The sequence below is a fragment of the Aedes albopictus genome, chromosome 3 (assembly GCF_035046485.1).
Source record: "Aedes albopictus strain Foshan chromosome 3, AalbF5, whole genome shotgun sequence".
Lineage (NCBI taxonomy): Eukaryota > Metazoa > Arthropoda > Insecta > Diptera > Culicidae > Aedes > Aedes albopictus.
The window spans coordinates 64,302,532-64,325,552 of NC_085138.1; the positions used below are offsets into that span (position 1 = coordinate 64,302,532).

Sequence of the window (23,021 nt, forward strand, 5' to 3'; positions counted from 1 at the left end):
TTCAGATAGCAACGAACCCATTTTTACCGGTTTCGCCGAGAACGAAAAAATTCAATCGGCACCCGAAGAACTGGAGAAGCTATTGAACGGTCCCAACGATCCAGTCGAAACCAACGATGCTGCCAAAAACGTTGAACCAGAGAAGGAATCAAATCCTCAAAATGTACCGAATGTGGAAAAAGTTCAGTCTAAGCCTGGTAGACCCCTTCGCAAGCGTAACGGTTCCAAAGGAGAAGAGTCGTCCAATACGGGTGTTCAGGGCGCAAGAAGCCTCCGGCTGAAAGCGAAAAAGGCTGCCGAAGAGAAGCCTGCAGAAGTGGGGGTCGAAGTGGATGCGGAGATAAGACTGACATCCAGCAATGGAGAACATACACAGCAAATTACATCGGAAGTGATGAATCAGCCAGCGGAAATCGAACGCGAAAAAGAGGTAAGTTTTAATATTGCATCAGTACCTAACTGTATTCCTATTGAGCTCCCTCTGAGTAATTCTCGCTGAAACCAGGCTGCCATTCACATAAAGTCTGGGACAGTGCTGAAAAATTCATTTCGTCATATCTAAATTCAATCACCTACAGCTCATTTTAGTAGCTGAACCTGAGAATATGGTATATGAAAAACTTGTGCGACTAGACCAGTTCTGCAAGAAAGTCACGGAAAAACCGCTATTTTTCGAATATTTAAGGTAAATGTCACGGACTGCCTTCGAAAAATGCCAATGATATTCACGGTGAATATCATTTGGAATTTTGCAAAGGTAGTCCGTGACATTTACCTTAAACATTCGAAAAATAGCGGGTTTTCCGTGACTTTCTTGCAGAACTGGTCTAGCCGCATAAGTTTTTCATATACCATATTCTCAGGTTCAGCTGCTAAAATGAGCTGTACTGCCCTGAATCGCATATCAGTCCCATTTGCATAGGAAATCCAGCAAAGATGGGACTGATATGCGATTCACGGCAGTGTAGGTGATTGAATTTAGATATGACGAAAGCACTGGTCTGGGATTTCATTTTTTTTCCTTGCTTATTCGCTAGAATATGATAAAAAAGGATGAAAACCACTTTGGTTGGGTTAAATTGATGGACCACTCGCTTGGCAAGGGGCTGACAAGGTGACAAAAATGATGATTTTTCATCAAATTGCACCTAATTTGTCGCATAATATCTCAAAATTTGTAACGTTTACAAAACTTCACTTTTCTATAAAGGGAAGGTATAGACCTTTCATTTGAAGTTGAAAAATTTTGGATTTGGTCGCCATTTTGAATTTTATCACTAAATTACGATTTTCGCTGTGTTCGCAATTACCGATTTCAAATCCGAACTCATCATTAAAAACCTGAGAGTCTAAGCTTTCCAAAACATTCAAAAATTTAGGTGTGCATTGACCGCAACAATGATATATCGATTAAAACGTTAGTTGACCTCCCATTTTCCCATACATTCTCACGCACGCATCTGATCGTGTGATAACGGGATCGGTGGAATCGCATGCATGCGCGTGGCGTCTGCAGCAAAATGTATTTTTTCTATTCCTGCCAACGGCAGAAAATCCCGTGATAAAAAAAAGAAACAAACATTGTTGATTATCAGGGACACAAAATAAAAACGATGACTTTGTAACCAAAATGATGGCTATAGCTTTTTGGTAATGCATCCCCAGTCCAACAGCACCTTTTTCATTTTTATCACATTATAAATCGCATTATATTAACAAACGATTATAGTTTATGCGAGTTTGTATGCACACTTTAACAAATTTATATGCATTCATATACGATAGTAACTTAAAATAGTACTTAATACGAAGTACTGCGTGTATCCTCATGCGATTTCTGGTTTATTGGGATTCTGCTCTGCTCACTTCATATCGATAACCTTTTTAGCGATTGATTCAAGTAGGTATTTGGAAGCTGGTCGATTGACCACTAGAGTGGGTCATCGTTTATATGGAAAAATGAAAAATTTAATGGTATCCCATCATATCAAAGCTTTTTTGATCCCATTTCAGGACCCAAATAAGTGTGCAAAATTTGTCTACGTTTTGCGCATCGCGTTTGAAGTTTGTATGGGGTTTTACATGGGAAAACACACTTTTTTGCATTTCTCTCATAACAAGCTCGAATTTTTCTAAAATCGTGTAACCGATAAAGTGAAAACATAGCCTAGGGTGTCCTGAAAAACTTTGTCGAAGACCGCAAAGTGATCTGATGCTTATGAAAAACCTTATAGCGTTGGCATTGCTTGGCGAATCAGTATGATTACGTTGCTATTGTTATTCCTTTACATGTTAAAACATAAACACATGCATACGGTTCGTTGGTTATAACTATTTTCACAAGCATCGAATCGCTTTGCGGCCTTCAACAAAGATGTACAGAGCATCTTCGGCTATCATTTTACAGTATCGGTTAAAAAGTTTCAGACAAACTTTTTCAACTTATGGCTAAAATGCAAAAAAAGTATGTTTTCCCATACAAAATCCCATACAAATTTCAATTGCAATGCGTAAAGTGTAGACGCAACCGATCGTGCTCAAATTTTGCACAAATATCCAGGAACCGAAACGGAACCAAAAACGCTTTGATCTGAGAAAAAGGTTCCGATGACCCACACTATTGACCACTCGCGACGGCATCGTGTTTGTTCCTGTTTGAAGTTTGCTCACTACTGACATCTTGTGGTTGCTCGGTCATACACAGCATGATTACCATTATTAAGGAGTTTCATATTCGAGGCGATGTTTTACAGTAATTTAGGCGCCGTTCACAAATTACCTAACGTTTTGGGGGGAGCGGGACATTTGGCATAAGGTCGTTTGGCATAAGGTCACTTGGCATAACGATCATTTGGCATAATGGACATCTGGCATAATCGAAATGCACCCTTCTTTATTATGCCAAGTGTCCATTATGCCAAATGACCGTTATGCCAAATGTCTTTATGCCAAGTGACCTTATGCCAAACGGCCTTATGCCAAATGATTTTTTTTTTTCAATTCATTTATTTAACAGGCTCATACGTGCCTAGCACTTTACGGAGCCGATTATCGCTATTGTGCAAATTTATAAATTTACAAAATAAGAGGAGCTAAGAACTATTTAACTTTTTCTCGCTGTCTTCTTCGGACGCACCATTTCCGTTGATGTTGATGGCGTTGCGGCAAATTTAAACCTTCGTTCATTCGCCTCCTGTCTGTCCATTGCCGTCTGAAACGCGTTGGCAATTTTAGATATACCCGTCAGAATTTTTTCCTGCTGTTGTCTGGTTTTCTCTGCTTCTTCTTCTTCTTTCCGTAGATGCTCATTTTTTTCTATTTCCTTTGCGGTCTCTGTATCTACTAGAATGGCTTCTTCCACTATGATATCTTCTTCGATTATCTGCACATCGTCGGACGACGCCGACGCTCCGGATGCCACAACTCCTGCATATGATACCGATCCAACGTTCTTGTTCCTTTGTTTGGTTTTCCGTTGAGTACATGCTCCTTTATAATGTCCCTCCAATCCGCACAGAAAGCACTTATTCTTGAGCCCTTCATGGAATATCCTCACCTTCCAGCCACAGATTTCTAGAGACGCAGGAATCTCGTTTACTATATCCACGAACAATCCCCGAACACCGGTGTGTAAGTGGTCCAGTCCTAAACCGGGGGGAAACTTCTCCCGAGTAATACTTTCCACTGTTCCATACATAGAAAACGCCAGTTCTAAGCTGCTGTCGGGCACCTCCGGAGCGATGTCAAAAACACGCACGTAGGTGCTCTTTGTTCCCGCTACAGCTAAACGTACATCCACAATCTTTCCATCCGTATAATGAAATTTAATTGCCTCCGTGCGCCGCCGCAGCATAGTTTCCATTGCTTCTTCGGTTTTATACTTGATGCATAGTATCCTGCCTGGTAGTCGATACACAGTTTCCATTTGCATTAGATCCGAATGCAATCGTTTTGCGAAGTCTGCAATCTCCGCCCAAGAAGGTTGTGCGGCTCCTACGGGAAACTTGAATTGCACCGTTTTGCAAACTGAATCCATGGCAAACAGTACCGACAAGCGCGTGTAAAAAAAACGCGCGGGCAAAGCCGATCCAAACAAAAGTCTACAGCTTGAGTACAATACGACAATCGACCGGGAGCAAGCTACTGCTGCGTCCGATGCAGAGCAAAGTAGAAGGTAAACTGCAAATGATTTTATGCCAAATGACACAGACTCCGTTTTGGGGGAGGGGGAGTACGGCCGAGCGTTACGGTCCATACAAAAATTTTAAGATTTTCATACAAAAAAGCAAGGTTAGAAGCAATGCTGAAAATGTCATTTCGATATACCTACAGTGTATCAAACAATTGTCCGTACAGCAAATTTTATGTCAAAATAATTTTTCATTCAAATGTTAATAACTTTTTTATGCGTCAATCAGAAACGCTGAAATTTTGACCAATCATGAATCATATATAAAAGCTCCATTGGTAAAATTTTGAGCGAGATCAAATAAGTTTTCCATAAGTTATAGAACTTTTAGTAAAACTTATAAGATTTTTGAACACATTTTTAAAACATTATATCTCAATATGTACTCGATGATTTTTTTTTCATTTTTTTTGTGTTACATCTTATACCTAAGGCTTTCATATGCAGCCATGTTTGGGGTTTTATATTCACTACAAAAATATAAAAAATGTGCGTATGTAGTTGACGATGTTTTAAAATTTACCATATTTTGCATATATAATCTGCCAAACGTTTTCCACCAATAAAAGTGCATTAACTGATCAAAAAAATTCATAGGACCTACTCTTCATATGTAGTTTAGTAGGTCCTGTTTAAAAATATATCATTAAGAGAGTTTGAAATAGTTGAAAACACTTGGCACTTTTATTGATCAAAATATGATTAGACACATTCCACGCACCTCTACGCCAAGGGGGTGAAATATCAAAGTGATTGTTTCGCCCAAAGCTTTCCAGCATATGAAAACGGGTAGATTCAATCTTAGGAAAACCATTTGTTTTACTTAAAATTTGACTGGTTACGTATTTGAATAGCTAGGTGAAATAATAGCATTTTATGTAAGAAAAATGAAATTTTTCATTGATAATTTTCCAATATGCCTGCTGGCACGGTAAAGTTCGAAAACATTATACCTAGTTTTCATTAATGTAGTATAATAACGTGTATTTTATACACCCAAAGGACACTTTTCATAAAAATGGGTTTTGATATGTTTTAAGCACTTTTTGCAATAGCCGCAATTTAATGGTGTCCCGTTACGACTAGCTTTTGAAAAATGATTTTCAGGATTCTCTTAGTACTCGTGGAGACCTTTCTTCCAACATATGGGTTACCTTGATCGACGCGTTATCTTAGGCGTTACAATGGGTGCGTAGATATGGTGTCCCGTTACGAAAATTTTAAAGGCATTCATAAGTGGATAAATAAGTTTGGTTTGATCAAATATTTAACCAAAAATCTGTAACCATGATGAAATGATATTATAGGGTGTATATATTTTCATTATCCTTCTTGGTGTAACGCCCCTACTGGAACAAAGCCCACTCCTCAGCTCTCCACGGAAAGGGCAGGTGTTCTGGTGGATCAGTATGATGTGATGTGATGAAAGTGATGTTTTATTAAGTTTTGTGATGACAGCATACTCTTTAAAAGCTATAAACTTTTTAACATGTCCTATGAATTACCACCATGATGTATAAAAAGGTTTATAGAATCACACAGCGTTCAAAACTTGAAGATCCCGAAGTGATGGTTGGCGTTCCTTCTTTACCCCATTCATAACCGTATAATTTACTTTTATGACGACAAACATATTTTTAAGCTTATGTTCTTATTGAAAAAAAAGTGTCAAATGCATCACGAAAATGGCGTAGCATTACTTTTTGTGATAACATAAATTAGTAACCGTTGATTGAAAGTCTAGCGACCTCCCTCTTGTCGTTTTGGTTGTCAACTTTTTTTCTTCTCGAAATCCGTTTGTTTGTATCGTTACTGGTTGTCGTTAGCTAAATATCAACTCCCTTACTGCCGTGAATTCGCAAGTCAGTGAATTCGCAAGTCAGTGAATTCGCCGCAAGTCAGTCCCATATGTATAAAGTAAGCATTGAGAAAATGGCCTCTGAAGTTTTCAAATTCGATTTCTATGTGAAACTCGAAAAAATCGCCATGAATTGAAAACTTCTGCGATCATCACGAAACTTTAACATATTGTTTCAAACGTGATAACGTAACAGCGAAAAATAAAAAACTGGCTAAAATAGTGTTAGGTTTTGTACTAGAGGGTGGACGAGTTCGTAATGGGACTGACTTGCGATTACATTTCATTATGGGACAATCTGACTTGCTGTTGTTTTTCAATTTTACTGAACAAACTATATATTTTTTTGCACGCAGCTGAAAGATCATCCGAAGAAAGCTCGAAAACGGCCATTAACTCATTTTTGCCCAAAATGCTGATGGGACTGACTTGCGATTCACGGCAGCTTACTGGTTGTCGTTAGCTAAATATCCCATCCCTTAAAAAAAAAAACTTTGTTCTCTCTAACCTCGACCAAACGGCAAGTTCAACGGTTCCCCAAAACTAACATAGAATAAAAGAAAAATCCCTTTTAAAATGTAAAATTTATTTCAACGAAAATTGGCTCCTTTATTCCCAAGGCGCATGAGCCTTCCAATAAAGGATTAAAGCAACATGCGACATATGCTTGAAAAGACTGTGTTGGAAGAATGTACTATAGATATCATTGAATCTTCTTCGGATCATTATAATGTAGAATGTGGAAAAAAACCGAGAAGATAGATACGTCGCACAACCATAGTTTTGGAGATACAGTATGCGGCAGGAAAAAATGCGAAAGTGTTTTCCAACTTCAAACCTCATTTTCGTCCATTTGACCATAACCAATCTATGTTTCAACGTTCCATGATCTAAAATAGGCTAGTTTTCTGAAAAGTTAATTAAAAAAAATCCCATTTTGGTCACTAACCTTTACAGGGCGGCGCCTGAAGATGAAGACAACCAGAATTTTCAAACCGCAAAAAATCGCACAGGTCGCTAAATTTCGCATCTGATAAAACAAATTTTTTGATTTTCTCTACGATATCATCAAATATATGTACTTATTTCATCTGGTATGTGAAACTACATGGATCTGGATCAGTGTGGTCTGGTTGTTCATCGAATTTGAGCTAATTTTGTTACTGTTATAGTCATTTTGTTTAATGACCATTGGGCGCGCAGTTTATTGATATCCGCTTATTAGGCCTACATTATCACATGTTAAATATCAAATATGTTTATTTTTATTTTTCAGTGCTGGAATATAGACATTGACTGAGACACTGTCATGAAAAAATATACAAATATATCCAAAATTTAGTGTGTAATAGTGCCTTGAACTTTTCGCATTTTTTCCTGCCGCACCCTGTACAATTAAACTTCACGTACCCGATCCCCGATAACTCATTGTCATAATGCTGGCATTTTGTCAATTTTCATTCGATTTTTTTTTTTTGATGTCGCCTTCGATCGATCATAAATTGGTGCTTATTTATTACACTCAAATGGCCATGTAGTATCCGAAACCATTCCAGAGATTTCCGGATTGTACTGAGGTCAGGGGGTGGGAAAGGGATCTGTTTTGCCAAATGGCTAAAAGTGATTATTTCGTGTGTGGTGTGTTTGAGAGGCCCCCGCGGAACCTGCTCCAGATGTTACGAAGCGGCCATATCAGTTGATATATAATCAAGTCAATTTTTTCTATCCCATTCTTTCGAAATAAAGATTAATACGTCGCTCGGCATGTGTTGGTTACAAACCAGAAATGTTCCCGATGACACCCCTGTGGAGCCTGTGCTAAATGTTCCGAGGTGGCCATTTAGTTGATACATACTTCAGTCTATCCACAGACAAACAGACGTAACACCTAGAACAATTTTCGTGAAAATCATCGCCCAGTTCACCCTACCATCACCTGGTGGAAATGTTTCACGGAGCACTGCGTTGTGCAATATCGTCAACAGAAAGCGCTAGTGTTAAACGTCAAACGCAAATAAAAACGATGTGCCCGCCTTTGGTTGTGAAAGCGACAACTATGAAGATATAAAATGATCGTTAAAAGCATGGTCGATAGAAATTTCGCCAGTGTTACGTCTGTTTGTCTGTGGTCTATCGTTTCTGACTCAGTCATTCGAAATCATGAAGATTGATATGTCGCACGGCATGTTTAGGTTGAAAGCCAGAAGTGTCCCCAATGAGGCCCCGCGGAACCTGTCACGGGAATCCGGATGGGCCAACTGATTCAAATCTGGTTATAGCAGTTGTGTTTCACTATTCGCAACAAAAATTTCGCTGAAAATCGATGGTTCAAACACAACAACATACGAAATAATCACTTTCAGCCATTTTGACAACCCCCTGACCTCAGCACAATCTGGAATATCTCCGGAATGGTTCCGGATATTGCATGGCCACTTGAGTATAATAAACTAGCTCCAATTTATGATCAATATAGGGCGACTTCAAAAAAATCGGATGAAAATTGGCGCAATGCCAGCATTTTGAAAATGAGTTGTAGAGGGTCGGATACGTGAAGGTTAAATAAAACTCGAAACAGGTTCCCCAGGGCCCATTCCGATGGCCACCATAGGGCCGAGTGGGTTTGAAGGACTATTGGTGTCCCGCCGGACAGCTACTATCTATCTGAAAAATATTGCCGAAGACACCAACATTATATCTAGCAAAGCACTCAATCTACAACTAGATGTCTTTAGCCGTAACGGGACACCATTTGCAAAACACTGTTTTCACGCGAGCGTAACGCTGCGCTCCCAAAACTAAATCAAGAATATTTCCAAAACTATACATTTCTCAGTAAAACTCACTTCGGCAATCTTGTTCACATCAATCCAAAGAAGAAATGTCTAGAAGACTCTATTATTCAAAACTTCATAACAGAGCTAATATACGCATATCAGATAGGAAATTTTAAAAAGAAGATTTCTGCGATGGTGTCCCGTTACGAAATGTAACATGTTATATAAAGTAAATTGGAACCAAAACCCCATAGAACAAGTATTGCATCAGCAAGTACATCTAATAAGCTTGTTATAAAACCTGTTAAACCATATGATCATGAACATTATAATTGATTGCAGACGTCATTTGTTCACGAAAGTTAGTTCCTCGCGGTGTCCCGTTACGCTGGAATGTGTCATTAATTTCCACTCTGAACATGTACAGATTTTTCATATTTTTTGTAGTGAATATAAAACCTTAAACGAAGCTGCATATGAAAGCCTTAGGTATAAGCTGTAGGCATAATGTGGGGCATAATGAGCACCCTAGGTGGGGCAGGATGATCAATACCAGTTTTGTACACAATCAAATGCTAATTGACTATTCTTGCTAATATTAAAGCATACCGTCAACAATCAATGAGAATTTGAAGGGATTGCGGGGTTTAATTTGTAGGGAACTGTAGGGTTTCAAGGAGTCTTCTATTGAGGAATTTTTAAACAGTGATAATATAAAGATACTGAAATTTCCAAGCTAATAAATTGAAAGTTACAGACAAAACCTTACTATATGCATCAAAACAGAGAAAACCATAATTAAAATTCGTTTGTTGAAGATGTTTACCATTTTCATTATTTTTTCACCAGTTGCTCATTTTGCCCCACCCTCTTTGAAGCATATTTTTTCAACAAAATAATTATACAAATAGTTGAAAAGTGTTACAAATACATTTCATTGGCGTATGGAATATCAAGAAAATCGATAGATGCCCAGTAAGCTGTGATTTCGATTCCCAAAACCTTATTTTAGGTCACCTGATTCTTATAATATTTTCCCAGTACATGACCACTTTACGCATTTTGATTAATTTTTCAACTAATATTTTGTCATCAACTCATTGGATTTTAGATAATTAGGCTACAATCAAGCAATTTGTTTTGTTAATTTGAAGATTTACAGTGAAAATACAAGGTACTCATTATGCCCCACCTGCTCATTATGCCCCGCCTACCCCTAATACGAAAAATATTGAAAAAGTTTCATCAATTACATATTGAGATATAATGTTTTAAAAATGTATTCAAAAATGTTATAAGTTTTACTAAAAGTTCTATAACTTAAGGAAAACTTATTCGATCTCGCTCATAATTCTACCAATGGAGCTTTAATATATGGGTTATAATTGGTCAAAATTTCAACGTTTTTGATTGACTTATAAAAAAGTTATAATCATCTAAATGATTTTTTTTTTGACCAAAACATTGCTGTACGGACAATTGTTTGATACACTGTAGATTCAATCACCTACAGCTCATTTCAGAAGCTGAACCTAAAACAATAGTATATAAAAAACTTGAGCGACTAGATCAGTTCTACAAGAAAGCCACAGAAAACCCGCTCTATCACCAATATTTAACGTAAATGTCATCGACTACTTTCGAAAATGCCAATTGCTATTCATCTTGATGATGATTTTCGAAGATAGTCGATGACATTGACTTTGAATATTAAAGTGAGAGCGGTTTTTTCGCGACTGTCTAGTAAAATTGATGTTTTTTTCATATAGGGTATGTGTGCCATCATTAATCTCACGGTCCCATATTCATCCTATTCGAAAACAAGCGATTACGGCACCGATTGATTCCGTTCTTTTTGTTTTCATGGGTGCTCACTTCTAACAAAAAATACAAAAATAAGAAACAAAATAAACAGCGCTTTAATCCTTTGTTTTTCGTAGGATGAAAATGGGAGCCACATGCTTAAGAAGGGAACCAATCCCGAGCAGGGAATGAGAACTAATTGAAAACAAATTGAGTTATTTAGATATCACGAATTTTGATAACAAAGTGAGTTTTCATTTTGTATGACTTAAGTGTTAACATAACAAAAATGATAACTAAATAATGTACTGGAATATCTAATTGAAATCAGAATTGATAACAAATTAATATCTCATTTTGTTATCTACATTTTACGACTTGATATCATACACAGTTCTTAGGGAGTTATCAAATCTAAAGGGTAATAACTAAAAATTAATAACAAATTTAGTATTCATTTTGATATTTTATTAGGCATTAATTTACATGAATAAGTAAAAATATAGATTTTATTTTAAATTTAGAAGAATCTCGTGATTGAAAACTTGTTTTGTTTGATACGATATCATCAGAATATGGCACCTATTAATGGCGTAGTATTATCGATTGTAACATTAACATTTCATCAACAGTCATTTCTAATTTGGAGTCTAAACGAAGAAAAATTGTATGGAAATCGGATATAATATCCTCATAGATATGCAGCATAACTATACCATGATTCAACTAAAAGATCAATGATAGACATTGAAGTGACAAAGAATAGTAAATTTGGAGTCAAAGGACAACTGCCCTCAATATTTTTGTATAGGAAATTATATTTCAGCTTTTCCTTCTGATTATATGCACTGCAGCAAAACGTATGTGGGAGATGTTTACGACATCCCAGAGCTACAGGCATCGGGACTCAAATTGAATGACATCGAGCAACGAATTGAGTCGCATTCGGCTTCTCAACTTTTTCCCTCGTTACCCGGGAAATTGATGACATTGAAAAAAAAAGGCATCCGATAGGAAAAATATTTTACTACAATAATTCTATCGGGTATGGCATAATGTCGTTTGGCATAGTATTTTGGCATAATGGCCAAATGGCATAATCTGGCATAACAGTCGATTGGTAAAATGGCCGTTTGGCATAACAATAAGTGAAATGGCATTCATCATTTTCATGTATGATAAATATCTGTGTTATTTTCAAAACATCACGAGATTCATCATTTTGGTACAGAGCTACAATGAATCCTTTTTCGCGCGAGAATACTTTATAAAGGTAAAATATGTGACCTTCAAGAGTAGAATGACCGTGATTTACTTTGGTTGGCCATATCTAACTTCATTTGCCTTTAATATAGAATTTAAAAATATTTGACAATATGTTTAGATTGAAATAACTGATATCTGGGAACTTTTGTATTCTGGGTAGTTTTGTTCTCTTCGTCATGGAAGGCTTTTTGAAACCTGTTGAATTCAAAGTTGGCCTCAAATCTTTCCCAACCAAGCTATACAACCAAGTTTCAGGCAACTTGGCCGATGAATACCCCCTCATAACGAAGAGAACAAACCTGTCGATAATATCCAGTCAACCTAAAAGGCTTACTAAAGTTCAAGCCAATTTAAATCAATAGCATGACCATTACCCAGAATCAGCAAACTATAAATTTTGTGTCAATATGTAAGTAAAATACTCTGGTAGGTTTAACAAATATTTTGTGAATATAATTAATATTAATAAAGCATATTAAACCTTTTTTGGATTTTTGAAATCAAATCTTGTTATCATTGAGTTTTTGAAATTATAACAAAATGATATCTCAATTTGATATTAAATAAAAACAATTCGGAAAGAAAACTTATTTTGATTTCATTTTGCTATCAATAATAAAATGAGTTATCAATTTGTTATAGGTTTGTTCTCATTCCCTGCTCGGGATACCTACCATATTTTCAGGTTCAGCTTCTGAAATGAGCTGTTAGGTGATTGAATCCAGATATGTTGAAATGACGTTTTCTGCACTGGTGACCAAACTTGAAATTTAACTCTTTGTGATTGTAAAGTAGATTTAGAGTTTAACAATCTGTATGGTTTTGGAAGTTCCATCAATGCAAAACAGTCTACCTCGTGTTTTATTGAGAGGAGTTTGTTTCAAAACCGAATATTTTCAAACTATTACAACATAGTACTAAAACCTTCGAATGAGTGTAATCAGTTTTGTAACTTTTAATTTCGCCCTATTTTGCTTATCCTTTCACAGATACGCGTATTTCGACTAGCACTTGTAATCTTCCTCAGTGTCAGTGAGGAAGATTACAAGTGGTAGTCGAAATACGCGTATCTGTCAGGATAAGCAAAATAGGGCGGAATAAAAACGTACAAAACTGATTACACTTATTCGAAGAGGGTATTCTGCTTAGATTGTTCGAAAAGTCGGTACAAGATACTAAAACCTAACAACAAATAAACACTTTAAAAAATCCCTTCATATTTCAGGAACGGATTGTATCTCGGAAACAGCTTACCACTGATAATGTCGAAAATACTCAAACCGGAATTGAAAATAAGAAGAAGCGAGGAAGGCCACGTAGGGTCCCTATTGTTACCGAACCATTGGCTCAAATTACTGAGATCATTGAGGAACCGGTAGCAAACGGATGTGATGTTTTGCAAAATGGTAAAGAACCAACTGAATCCCGTACTCCATCAACAGTTCACGATGTACTCGAATCGGTATCATCGACGTCGAACACTGGCGAACCTGCGCCGCCCCAGTCGTCGTTACCAGACATTGAACCAACAGAATCGGCAACGTCGCCATCAGCCGAAAGTGAGGAACCCTCAAAGGCTAAACAGCCGGCCCAAGTTAAGGAAAGTACTGATTCCGAATCACGTGAAGCCGCGGTGACTTCAACGTCCAGTGGAATCGAGGCACCAGTGAATGTTCAAGATGCGCCTGAAATTGATGCGATTGAAAGTACTGAATCAGTTCCGCCGGTGTCCTCGTCATCCACTGACGATGTTGGTTCTTCCGAAAACAGGAAAGATGCAGAAAATTTACCGTTCAAGAAGCGTAGTTTAAGACATGGATCGGTCGATGAACCTCCAGCCCTAGAGCCATTTGGCGGTGAGAGGGGAGCTGTCGAAATTAGCGATAATGAACCACCGATTCTTGTACCGCATGATCCCGTACCAAGCACTAGTAAACGATCAAAACGGAAAAAGACAGAAGAGCATCCTGAAAAGCATACAACTGAAAAGCCGGAGAAGAAACCCTGGTGGTTAGGGAGATACTATCAGGATCGGACGGATGAAACCGATGAAACGTGGATTCCGGGAAAGAGGCAGAAAGATCGTTACAACCAACGGGTTCGCAACAAAAAGGTTGGCGGTCGATCAGGATCGAGTCGCGAAGAAGTGGAATCTGAATCGCAACCGGTACGGCGCGGTAGTCGTCAACGTCGTTTGGCAAAGGCAGCTGTGGTTATGAATCCCCTCGTAAATTCCGTTTACGATAAACCCGTCTATCGGCAAATGACCGCGGAAGAATTGTTGCAAGCACAGCACCGCTTTGAGGAGGAAAAACGCGGGAAAAAGAAAACTAAAGCAACGTCATCAACCGCGAGCAGTACAGCAGTGCCCAAAGCTGGAAATCGGAAGCGCACCCAGGAGGAACCGGAAGAACCGATAACGTCCAAGCGGAACCGGCCCGATAATGAAGCGGAGCAAATCGCGGTAAGTATCCAGGTAATTTAATACATATCAGTTCTAAATACAGATACAGTCAACTTTCGGTCTACGTTTAGGTGGGCTACATTTTAACTGGGCGCTCGTTAGGTGGGCTATAGCCCAATTAAAACGTCACTTTTTGACGTGAAGCACAATTTGCCCTGAATTTTTATTGTTAGATATTATTTGACAGCTGAAAACTCAGCCCAGTTAGTGAAAGTCTTTCACTAACTGGACTAAGAGCTTAGTAGTGCAACGAACGAAAGTTGACTGTACAATGTTAATATAATAACAGAAAACACTTTACAGACACTTTACCAAATGGGTTGACATTCGTGTCCACCCACCCGAATGAATTCATAGGGCAGAATAAAATCATTTACCCACACATAAAGAACAGTATTTTAATATGATATTTTTTCTCAATCAGCAACAGGAAGTACCAAACACCCCGGTTGTCCCTGCCGCCACGGAACCCGTGGCATCCACTGACCGCCTGATGCAGGAGAAGCTAGATACCTATGGGTGGATCCACAAGCTGATGCACGGAAACCTGGACGAGGATCCGCGTTTACCCGTCGTGGGCGATCTCGTGCAATACTCGTTGCAGCATCTGAGCTTCAAGGAGCACAATGGAATACAGTATTCGTTCTACCTTCGCTCCGAAAGCGAAAATTTTGGCTTCCTGAGGTTCGCACCTTCGGCGGTCAAAAAGCTGACCAAGACTTCGAATTTCCTACTTGTGAGTAGTTTGCCTGAAATATGTCGAACGCATCATACTATAATTTTTGTTTATTATTTTACAGAAATTTCTCGTTATTGCGGGCAATCTTTCGTTTTATCTAAATGGTAATAAGATTTCAATAGCAAGTGGTGACTTTTTGATGCTGCCAGAAAGTAAGTAATCACGTCTTATAGATCTCAGTTGTCTATTTTTACCCACTGATTCCTAATACAACTCATTTCAGCTGCATAATGCACATTATGCAACTCGTGCTTAGTATCATACAGGCATATCTGCAATTATCGGTTTCTCTTCATCGATTCGTTGCATTGTTCAAGATAAATCGATGTTCTACTTGTCTTCATTCAATTCGACTAACTTTTCGATAATGTAACATTTTGATGTAACGAAAAATTTGGGAGAATAACAATAGACCCAATCAAGCACAGAAAAATCTTCTATCAATTCAAATGAATAACTCTGATACACTTTTTCCTCTTGCAGACTCCAAGTACGGTATTGAAAACGGCGCAGAAGTGTCACTTCTCTTCATGGTCAAGATGCTTTCGCAGCCGTCGCCGTCGTCGTCGTCGTAGTACTAGTTCAGGAGAAGGCGAACCAAGTTGTCGTACCTTTTTTGTAAGTTATTTTCTAGCATTACGTCTATTTTATTAGTAACTTTTAGATCCATTGTATAAAGGCATAGGATACGGAAGATTTTTTTTTTTTTTGGTTTTGAAAGATAGCCTATACTGCTGCAGGGTGTATGCAACCATTGCACTGTGTGCTACGTTGGGTCCGGACAGATCGAGCTAAAATGGAGAGTTTTTGAAATATAACTTTTTTTTCATTCCAGTGAATAATTATCCTGCCACTGATTACTGAAGGTAGAGCAAAAAGAACATTCCATCTTTTGTGATTATCATACTTTAGAAACACAGCTTCCGATCGATAACTGGACAATCTCGACAGTGAAATTAACGAGCGTCGCCTGATACATGCAATTAATTTGTAGTGTTCTTCTTCTTGTTCGAGTGTATGTACTGTGTGGGCTGATTGGCGATCAAACGTTAGGTACATACCGGAATTTTAAACTATGGAAGCAAACATAACGTATTTCTGGGTAATGCATTATATGAAAGGTACCTAACAGTCTTCCATTTGTATCATTAGTAATTTATTGTAGGGTGCGTATATTACTGTTATAGAAAAACGCCACTTGCCTTTATTAGCTTTGCGTTAGATCGTCAATGCTATGTGGGTCGACCAAGGAGTGGCGTCAATGTCAAAATTGGAACAGCGATCAGATGTCAAATCCATACAAATTCCTGTTCCAAACGAGCAGGAGACCTGTCAAAAATTGGAACATGACGTCACTTTCCCTTTCAGTCACTCTAGGTTCTGCCTACCTGTTTTTGTCGCATTCACCACCATTCCAACCTTTGCTGCTTCGCGTTTAGGCAGGTGTTCACCCGAAACCCTCGCGCAGTTTTGCACACCGTCCATCGGCCTTGAGCAGTTTGATCAGCTTCCCAAGAAAGCAGTTTTCGTCCATGATTTTCCATAGCCCTTTTTTCTCAAAATGAGAAAATCTGCTGATCAGATACCCAAGAGGTGGTTCCTCGGGTGATGTGGGGATCGACCCACTAAAAACTCATTCTCTCTCTTCCTTACCTTCGCGGTACGCTCGTTAGGGGATGACTTCGAGCGTTCCACCAGCTACCGCCTTAAGTTGTTCACTCTCCCCTGGAGGCTCGAGTCCTGGTTAGTACTTAGACTACCCGTTGAACTCAAGCTCTTGGATGAGGAAGGGGGACCAACTCAACTAGCTGTTGTTCGGGTCGCCATTTTCTCTGTAGTTCAAGTACGATTTGGAGGATTTGCCGTGTGGTGAAGATCTGGTCCGTTGTCCTCCGGCCGTCGATGAAGCCGGCCTGAGAACTTTCCACTAACTCATTCGTTCAAATTGCCTTAAATAGTAAACGGCTTTCGTCCGTTGCCATGTTACTCCATGTCTACATTCTCTTCGCCATTCAGGTGCTTATCAATGTGCATTTTCTACCTTTCAATCACTTCACGTTCGTCCGTCAGGAAGCTGCTATCTTCATTCCTGCAAATAAGGGAGGAACGCATTGAGCTTCCGGTAGAACTTACGTGTTCGAGGCTTGCGTTATTGTTTTTAATTCAATTTCTTTTATTTTATAAGCCAACTGTTTCTGTAGAAACACCGAATAAATGCTCTGTGATCCGTACAAGTGTTCCGTGTGTTGCATTCGCCTTGTCTAACACAAGCTGAGTAGAGACCACTCAGTAATCCGCAATAAAATTCCAAACACTGTCTATGAGGCGCCTTTTCTTCCGAAATATGCGGGTCTGCAGTTTCCGCTTGTGTTTGTTACGTTCCACGTTCTGCCGGGTTCATTGCTGTAGCATTATCGTCTGCAATGCGTTCTTCTCCATTCGTTCCGTTTGTGATGTTGTTTGCTGATTCGTTGATACCTGTTTCAACTGTTTTCCAGGAGTCCTCCAGAGGGGCCACATTGACCTCGCTCTTGTCTGGAAATTGCTGCCTCGAGACGAGATACTGCGCGTATGCTGAGGCGACATTCGGTTACAATCGCTCTAGATCGTACCGGGTGGTTGATGACGGACAATTTGAAGCACAATTGGCCATCACCAGGTTGTGGTCAGGGCCGATGTTAGCGCTATGTTAGGTCCTGATGTCTCGTGATCAATTTGCGATTCCGTCTGCTGTGGTGATCTGCAGGCTTAACGATAAAGAAGGTTGTGTTTGAGAAAGGTGCCACATACGGCCATATTGTTGGAGGTGGCGAAATCGATGATTCGTAAGCGGTTCTCGCTTGTCAACTGATGGGCGCTGAACTTTCCGTCAGTCTGAATTACTTCTCCAGGCCTACCTGTGCGTTTAGGTATCCTATGATGACCCAAATGTCGTGTCTAGCGCAACGGTCGTTCTGGCGTTCGAGATACGCATAGAATACGTCCTTGCATCATCAGCGGCTGTTCATAAACCACGTTGACTAAAATATGACCATCTTAGAAAGTAGACTTTTGTCCATACAAAAATTTTGAAATTTGTATGGAGCGTAGACTTTAGTCAGACCAATCCGCCCCCCTCCCCCCAAAAAGTCTACGTGGTTTATGAACGGCCCCTCAGTGCTTCTGGAGTGAGGGCTGTACACGCTGAAGTTGATTAATCGACCCTTGATCCTCAACCTCAATCTTATTATTCTGTTGATTTTCCGTTGCAATTCTTTTTTACACAGCTGTTGTTGTGAGCCGCTCTTCCTAAAGAACAGTCGTTTGTGTTTATTTATTTACTTTCAGTCCTGAGTACCCATGGTGGTGCAGAGGGCCGAATTGAAAGATCTCCATCCTAGGCCATTGCCATCCATCGCCTTGTTCTGTCTCTTCTTCTCGTTCCTACTGGAACTTGGCCAGCTTCTCTTCAACTTAGTGTTCTTTGAGCATTTCCGCAGTTATTGATTGAAGGGCTTTCTTTGTTTGCCATTGCATGAATTTGTATATTGTGAGGCAAGTACAATGATAAACTATGCCCAGGGAATCGAGAAAACTTTCCCGACCGGAACGGGAATCTAAACTACCGTGCATGAATTATATACCGCAGGCATCTATTGATGAAGACCTGTAGCTGTTGAGTATTCTCCGCTATTATATACCAAGTTTCACTAGCATACTGCAGCACAGAATTCAGGTTCGAATTGAAAATTCGGATTTTGGTGCGTCGACTAATCTGATTGTTTTTCCATACATTACTTAAACTCGCAAAGGCAGCCCTCGCACCTGCTTTATCCGTGCAGCTACGTCGATCTTGGTGCCGCCATTTGGCTGTCAAGATGTTGGAAGCTTTCAACATTCTCCACTGATTGCCCAGCTACCGTAAAGCTGGAACGGTTGACCATGTTTACTTCCAACGATTTGGTTGATTGATTGATTTACATTTATTTGTTCAACATCATTAAGACAATACATAATCAACAATAGTACGCCACAATACTCGGTTTGTGGCTGCCGCTCTCCATCCTCGGTCGCGCCCAATGCTCGCCAAGTCACGCTCCACCTGGTCCGCCCATCGTGCTCTCAGCGCTCCACGCCTTCTTGTGCCAACCGGATCCGTTGCAAACACCAGCTTTGCAGGGTTGTTGTCCGGCATTCTTGCAACATGCCCTGCCCAACGTATCCTTCCGGCTTTGGCCACCTTCTGGATGCTGGGTTCGCCGTAAAGTGCAGCGAGCTCGTGGTTCATCCTTCTCCGCCACACACCGTTCTCCTGCACACCGCCGAAGATCGTTCTTAGCACGCGTCGCTCGAAAACTCCGAGTGCTTGTAGGTCCTCCTCGAGCATGGTCCATGTCTCGTGCCCGTAGAGGATCACCGGTCTTATTAGCGTTTTGTACATGGTGCATTTGGTGCGTGGGTGAATCTTTTTCGACCGCAGTTTCTTCTGGAGGCCGTAGTAGGCCCGACTTCCGCTGATGATGCGCCTCCGAATTTCTCGGCTCACGTTATTGTCAGCCGTCAGTAAGGATCCGAGGTAGACGAATTCCTCCACCACCTCGAAAGTATCCCCGTCTATCGTAACATTACTACCCAGACGGATCCGGTCGTTTTCGGTTCCGCCTACCAGCATGTACTTTGTTTTTGAGGCATTCACCACCAGTCCGACCTTTGCTGCTTCGCGTTTCAGGCGAGTGTACAGTTCTGCCACCGTTCCAAATGTTCTAGCGATAATGTCCATGTCGTCCGCAAAGCACACAAATTGACCGGATTTTGTGAAAATCGTTCCCCGGCTGTTGAGCCCGGCTCGTCGCATCACACCTTCCAGCGCGATGTTGAAGAGTAGACATGAGAGTCCGTCACCTTGTCGCAGTCCCCGGCGAGATACGAATGAACTGGATAGTTCACCCGAAACCTTTACACAGTTTTGCACACCGTCCATCGTTGCTTTAATCAGTCTAGTCAGCTTCCCAGGAAAGCCGTTTTCGTCCATGATTCTCCATAGCTCTGCGCGGTCGATACTATCGTATGCCGCTTTGAAGTCGATGAACAGGTGGTGCGTTGGGACCTGGTATTCACGGCATTTCTGGAGGATTTGCCGTACGGTAAAGATCTGGTCCGTTGTCGACCGGCCGTCGATGAAGCCGGCTTGATAACTTCCCACGAACTCATTTGTTTTAGGTGACAGACGACGGAAGATGATCTGGGATAGCACTTTGTAGGCAGCATTCAAAATAGTGATCGCCCTGAAGTTCTCACATTCCAAATGGTCGCCTTTCTTGTGAATGGGGCAGATTACCCCTTCCTTCCACTCCTCCGGTAGCTGTTCGGTTTCCCAGATCCTGACTATCAGCCGATGCAGACAGGTGGCCAACTTTTCTGGGCCCATCTTGATGAGTTCAGCTGCGATACCATCCTTACCAGCTGCTTTGTTGGTTTTGAGCTGGTGAATGGCATCCTTAACTTCCCTCAGCGTGGGAGTTGGTTCATTTCCGTCCTCCGCTGCACTGGCGTCGTCGTTCCTTCCGTTGCCGTGGGCTCCCGTGCCTACGTTCTCCACGCCGTTCAGGTGCTGATCGAAGTGCTGCTTCCACCTTTCGATCACCTCACGTCCGTCCGTCAAGAGGCCTCCGTCTTTATCCCTGCATATTTCGGCTCGCGGCACGAAGCCGTTGCGGGATGCGTTGAGCTTCTGATAGAACTTCCGTGTTTCTTGGGAACGGCACAGCAGTTCCATTTCTTCACACTCCGCTTCTTCCAGGCGGCGCTTTTTCTGCCGAAAGAGGCGGGTCTGCTGTTTCCGCTTCTGTTTGTAACGTTCCACGTTCTGTCGAGTCCCTTGCTGCAGCATTACCGCCCTCGCTGCGTTCTTCTCCTCCAAAACCGTTCTGCACTCTTCGTCGAACCATTCGTTCCGTCGATTCCGTTCCACGTACCCGATGGTGCTCTCGGCTGCGTCGTTGATGGCTGCTTTCACTGTACTCCAGCAGTCCTCTAGAGGGGCCTCATCGAGCTCGCCCTCGTCTGGCAACGCGGCTTCGAGATTCTGCGCGTATGCTGAGGCGACATCCGGTTGCTTCAGTCGCTCTAGGTTGTACCGTGGCGGTCGCCGGTACCGTACATTGTTGATGACGGAGAGTTTTGGGCGCAGTTTGACCATCACCAGATAGTGGTCGGAGTCGATGTTGGCGCCACGATAGGTCCTGACGTCGATAATGTCGGAGAAGTGCCGTCCGTCAATCAGAACGTGGTCGATTTGAGATTCCGTCTGCTGTGGTGATCTCCAGGTGTAACGATAAGGGAGGCTGTGTTGGAAAAAGGTGCTACGTATGGCCATATTTTTGGAGGCGGCGAAATCAATGAGTCGTAGGCCGTTTTCGTTCGTTTGCTGGTGGGCGCTAAACTTACCAATCGTCGGTCTGAATTCCTCCTCCTGGCCTACCTGAGCGTTCAAATCTCCTATGATGATCTTGACGTCGTGGCTTGGGCAGCGATCGTACTCGCGTTCGAGCTGCGCGTAAAATGCGTCCTTGTCATCATCAGTACTTCCGGAGTGTGGGCTGTGCACGTTTATTATGCTGAAGTTGAAGAATCGGCCCTTGATCCTCAACCTGCACATTCTTTCGTCGATCGGCCACCAACCGATCACGCGCCTCTGCATATCACCCATCACGATGAAAGCTGTTCCCAGCTCGCGTGTGTTGCCGCAGCTCTGGTAGATGGTATGATTACCTCTAAACGTTCGCACCATGGATCCTGTCCAACACACCTCCTGCAGCGCTACGATGCCGAACCCGCGGTCCTTCAGTAGATCGGCGAGTATGCGGGTGCTCCCAATGAAGTTGAGAGATCGGCAGTTCCACGTACCGAGTTTCCAATCGCAAGTCCTTTTTGTTCGCTGGGGTCGTTGCCGTTGGTCTCGGTTCGTATTATTCTGTTGCTGATTTTCCGTTACAATGGTTTTTTACGGCTGGCTCGTAGGGCCTGACACCAACCCCCTACTTTCCGGAGGACCATAGTGCACAGTTGAGCTTAGAGTCCTTCCCTGGCACTCGGACGTAGATCAGCCGCCCCTAACATGGGGATCAGACGCTGTTGTGAGCCGCTCCTCCTGGAGAACAGACGCTCAGGTTTGCCGAAGCAAACCCCCCCTTCCCTGTCAGCCTACGACCAAAGTTCCCACCGGGGTTGGTTACCCGATCTTCCCTAAGGTTGCTCATAGTTTCCGGCCGGTACCGCGTGGAGGTAGGGATAGGAGTTGCTGGGCAGAGGCTAGTGGATCACAATGGGATCTGAATTGCGCAGCATACCCAGCCTTTACCGTGATTGATTTGTCTTTATTAAAGAGACTTTCAGCCCTTGGCTAACGATTTGGTCTTGTTGACGTTGATCGTACGACCTGCTACCGAAGAGCGAGCTTACTCTGCACATTGGAGCGCCGTTGAGCTAAGAGAGCAACGTTATTAGCCAGTTCGAAGTCATTTAGGTGCTCCATGGTAATGGGCTGCCACAGCAACCCACGATTTGGTTTACGATCAATCACACCTACCAGGATCCCGTCGATTATGACGAGGAATAGTAGCGGTGATACCTAGTACATCCTTGCCTCACTCCAGCAACGACTCGGATGGGATCGGACAAGACACTGTTGAACAGTACTCTGCACGAAAATGCCCTGTACTTCAATGAGGCTGATGATTTTCTGAGGGACACCCTTGCACTTGAGGACTCTTCACATGTTTTCATGATTGAGACGGTCCAAAAGCTTTTTCGTAATTAATGCAAGCCTAACTTTACCAAACACCGTATGTAACATATGTAAACAAAAAAGAGATTTTCAAACGAGGCGCTGAATTTTGTAAAGGACTACTTGTATCACTCACCTTTCGGGATAATTTTTGAAAAAA

General features: G+C 41.4%; 1 protein-coding gene across 2 annotated transcripts; it reads left to right on the plus strand.

The window, feature by feature from the left end:
• LOC109622407 (titin homolog) lies at nucleotides 1-15,790 on the plus strand (the record flags this gene model as incomplete). 2 transcript variants are annotated; one of them, XM_062859188.1, is given in 5 exon segments in its annotated part: nucleotides 1-430; nucleotides 13,119-14,369; nucleotides 14,782-15,093; nucleotides 15,158-15,248; nucleotides 15,580-15,790. In XM_062859188.1, coding segments are annotated over 5 exon segments (2,176 nt in total), but the record flags the coding sequence as incomplete, so codon positions are not given.
• Nucleotides 15,791-23,021: the final 7,231 nt, after the last annotated feature.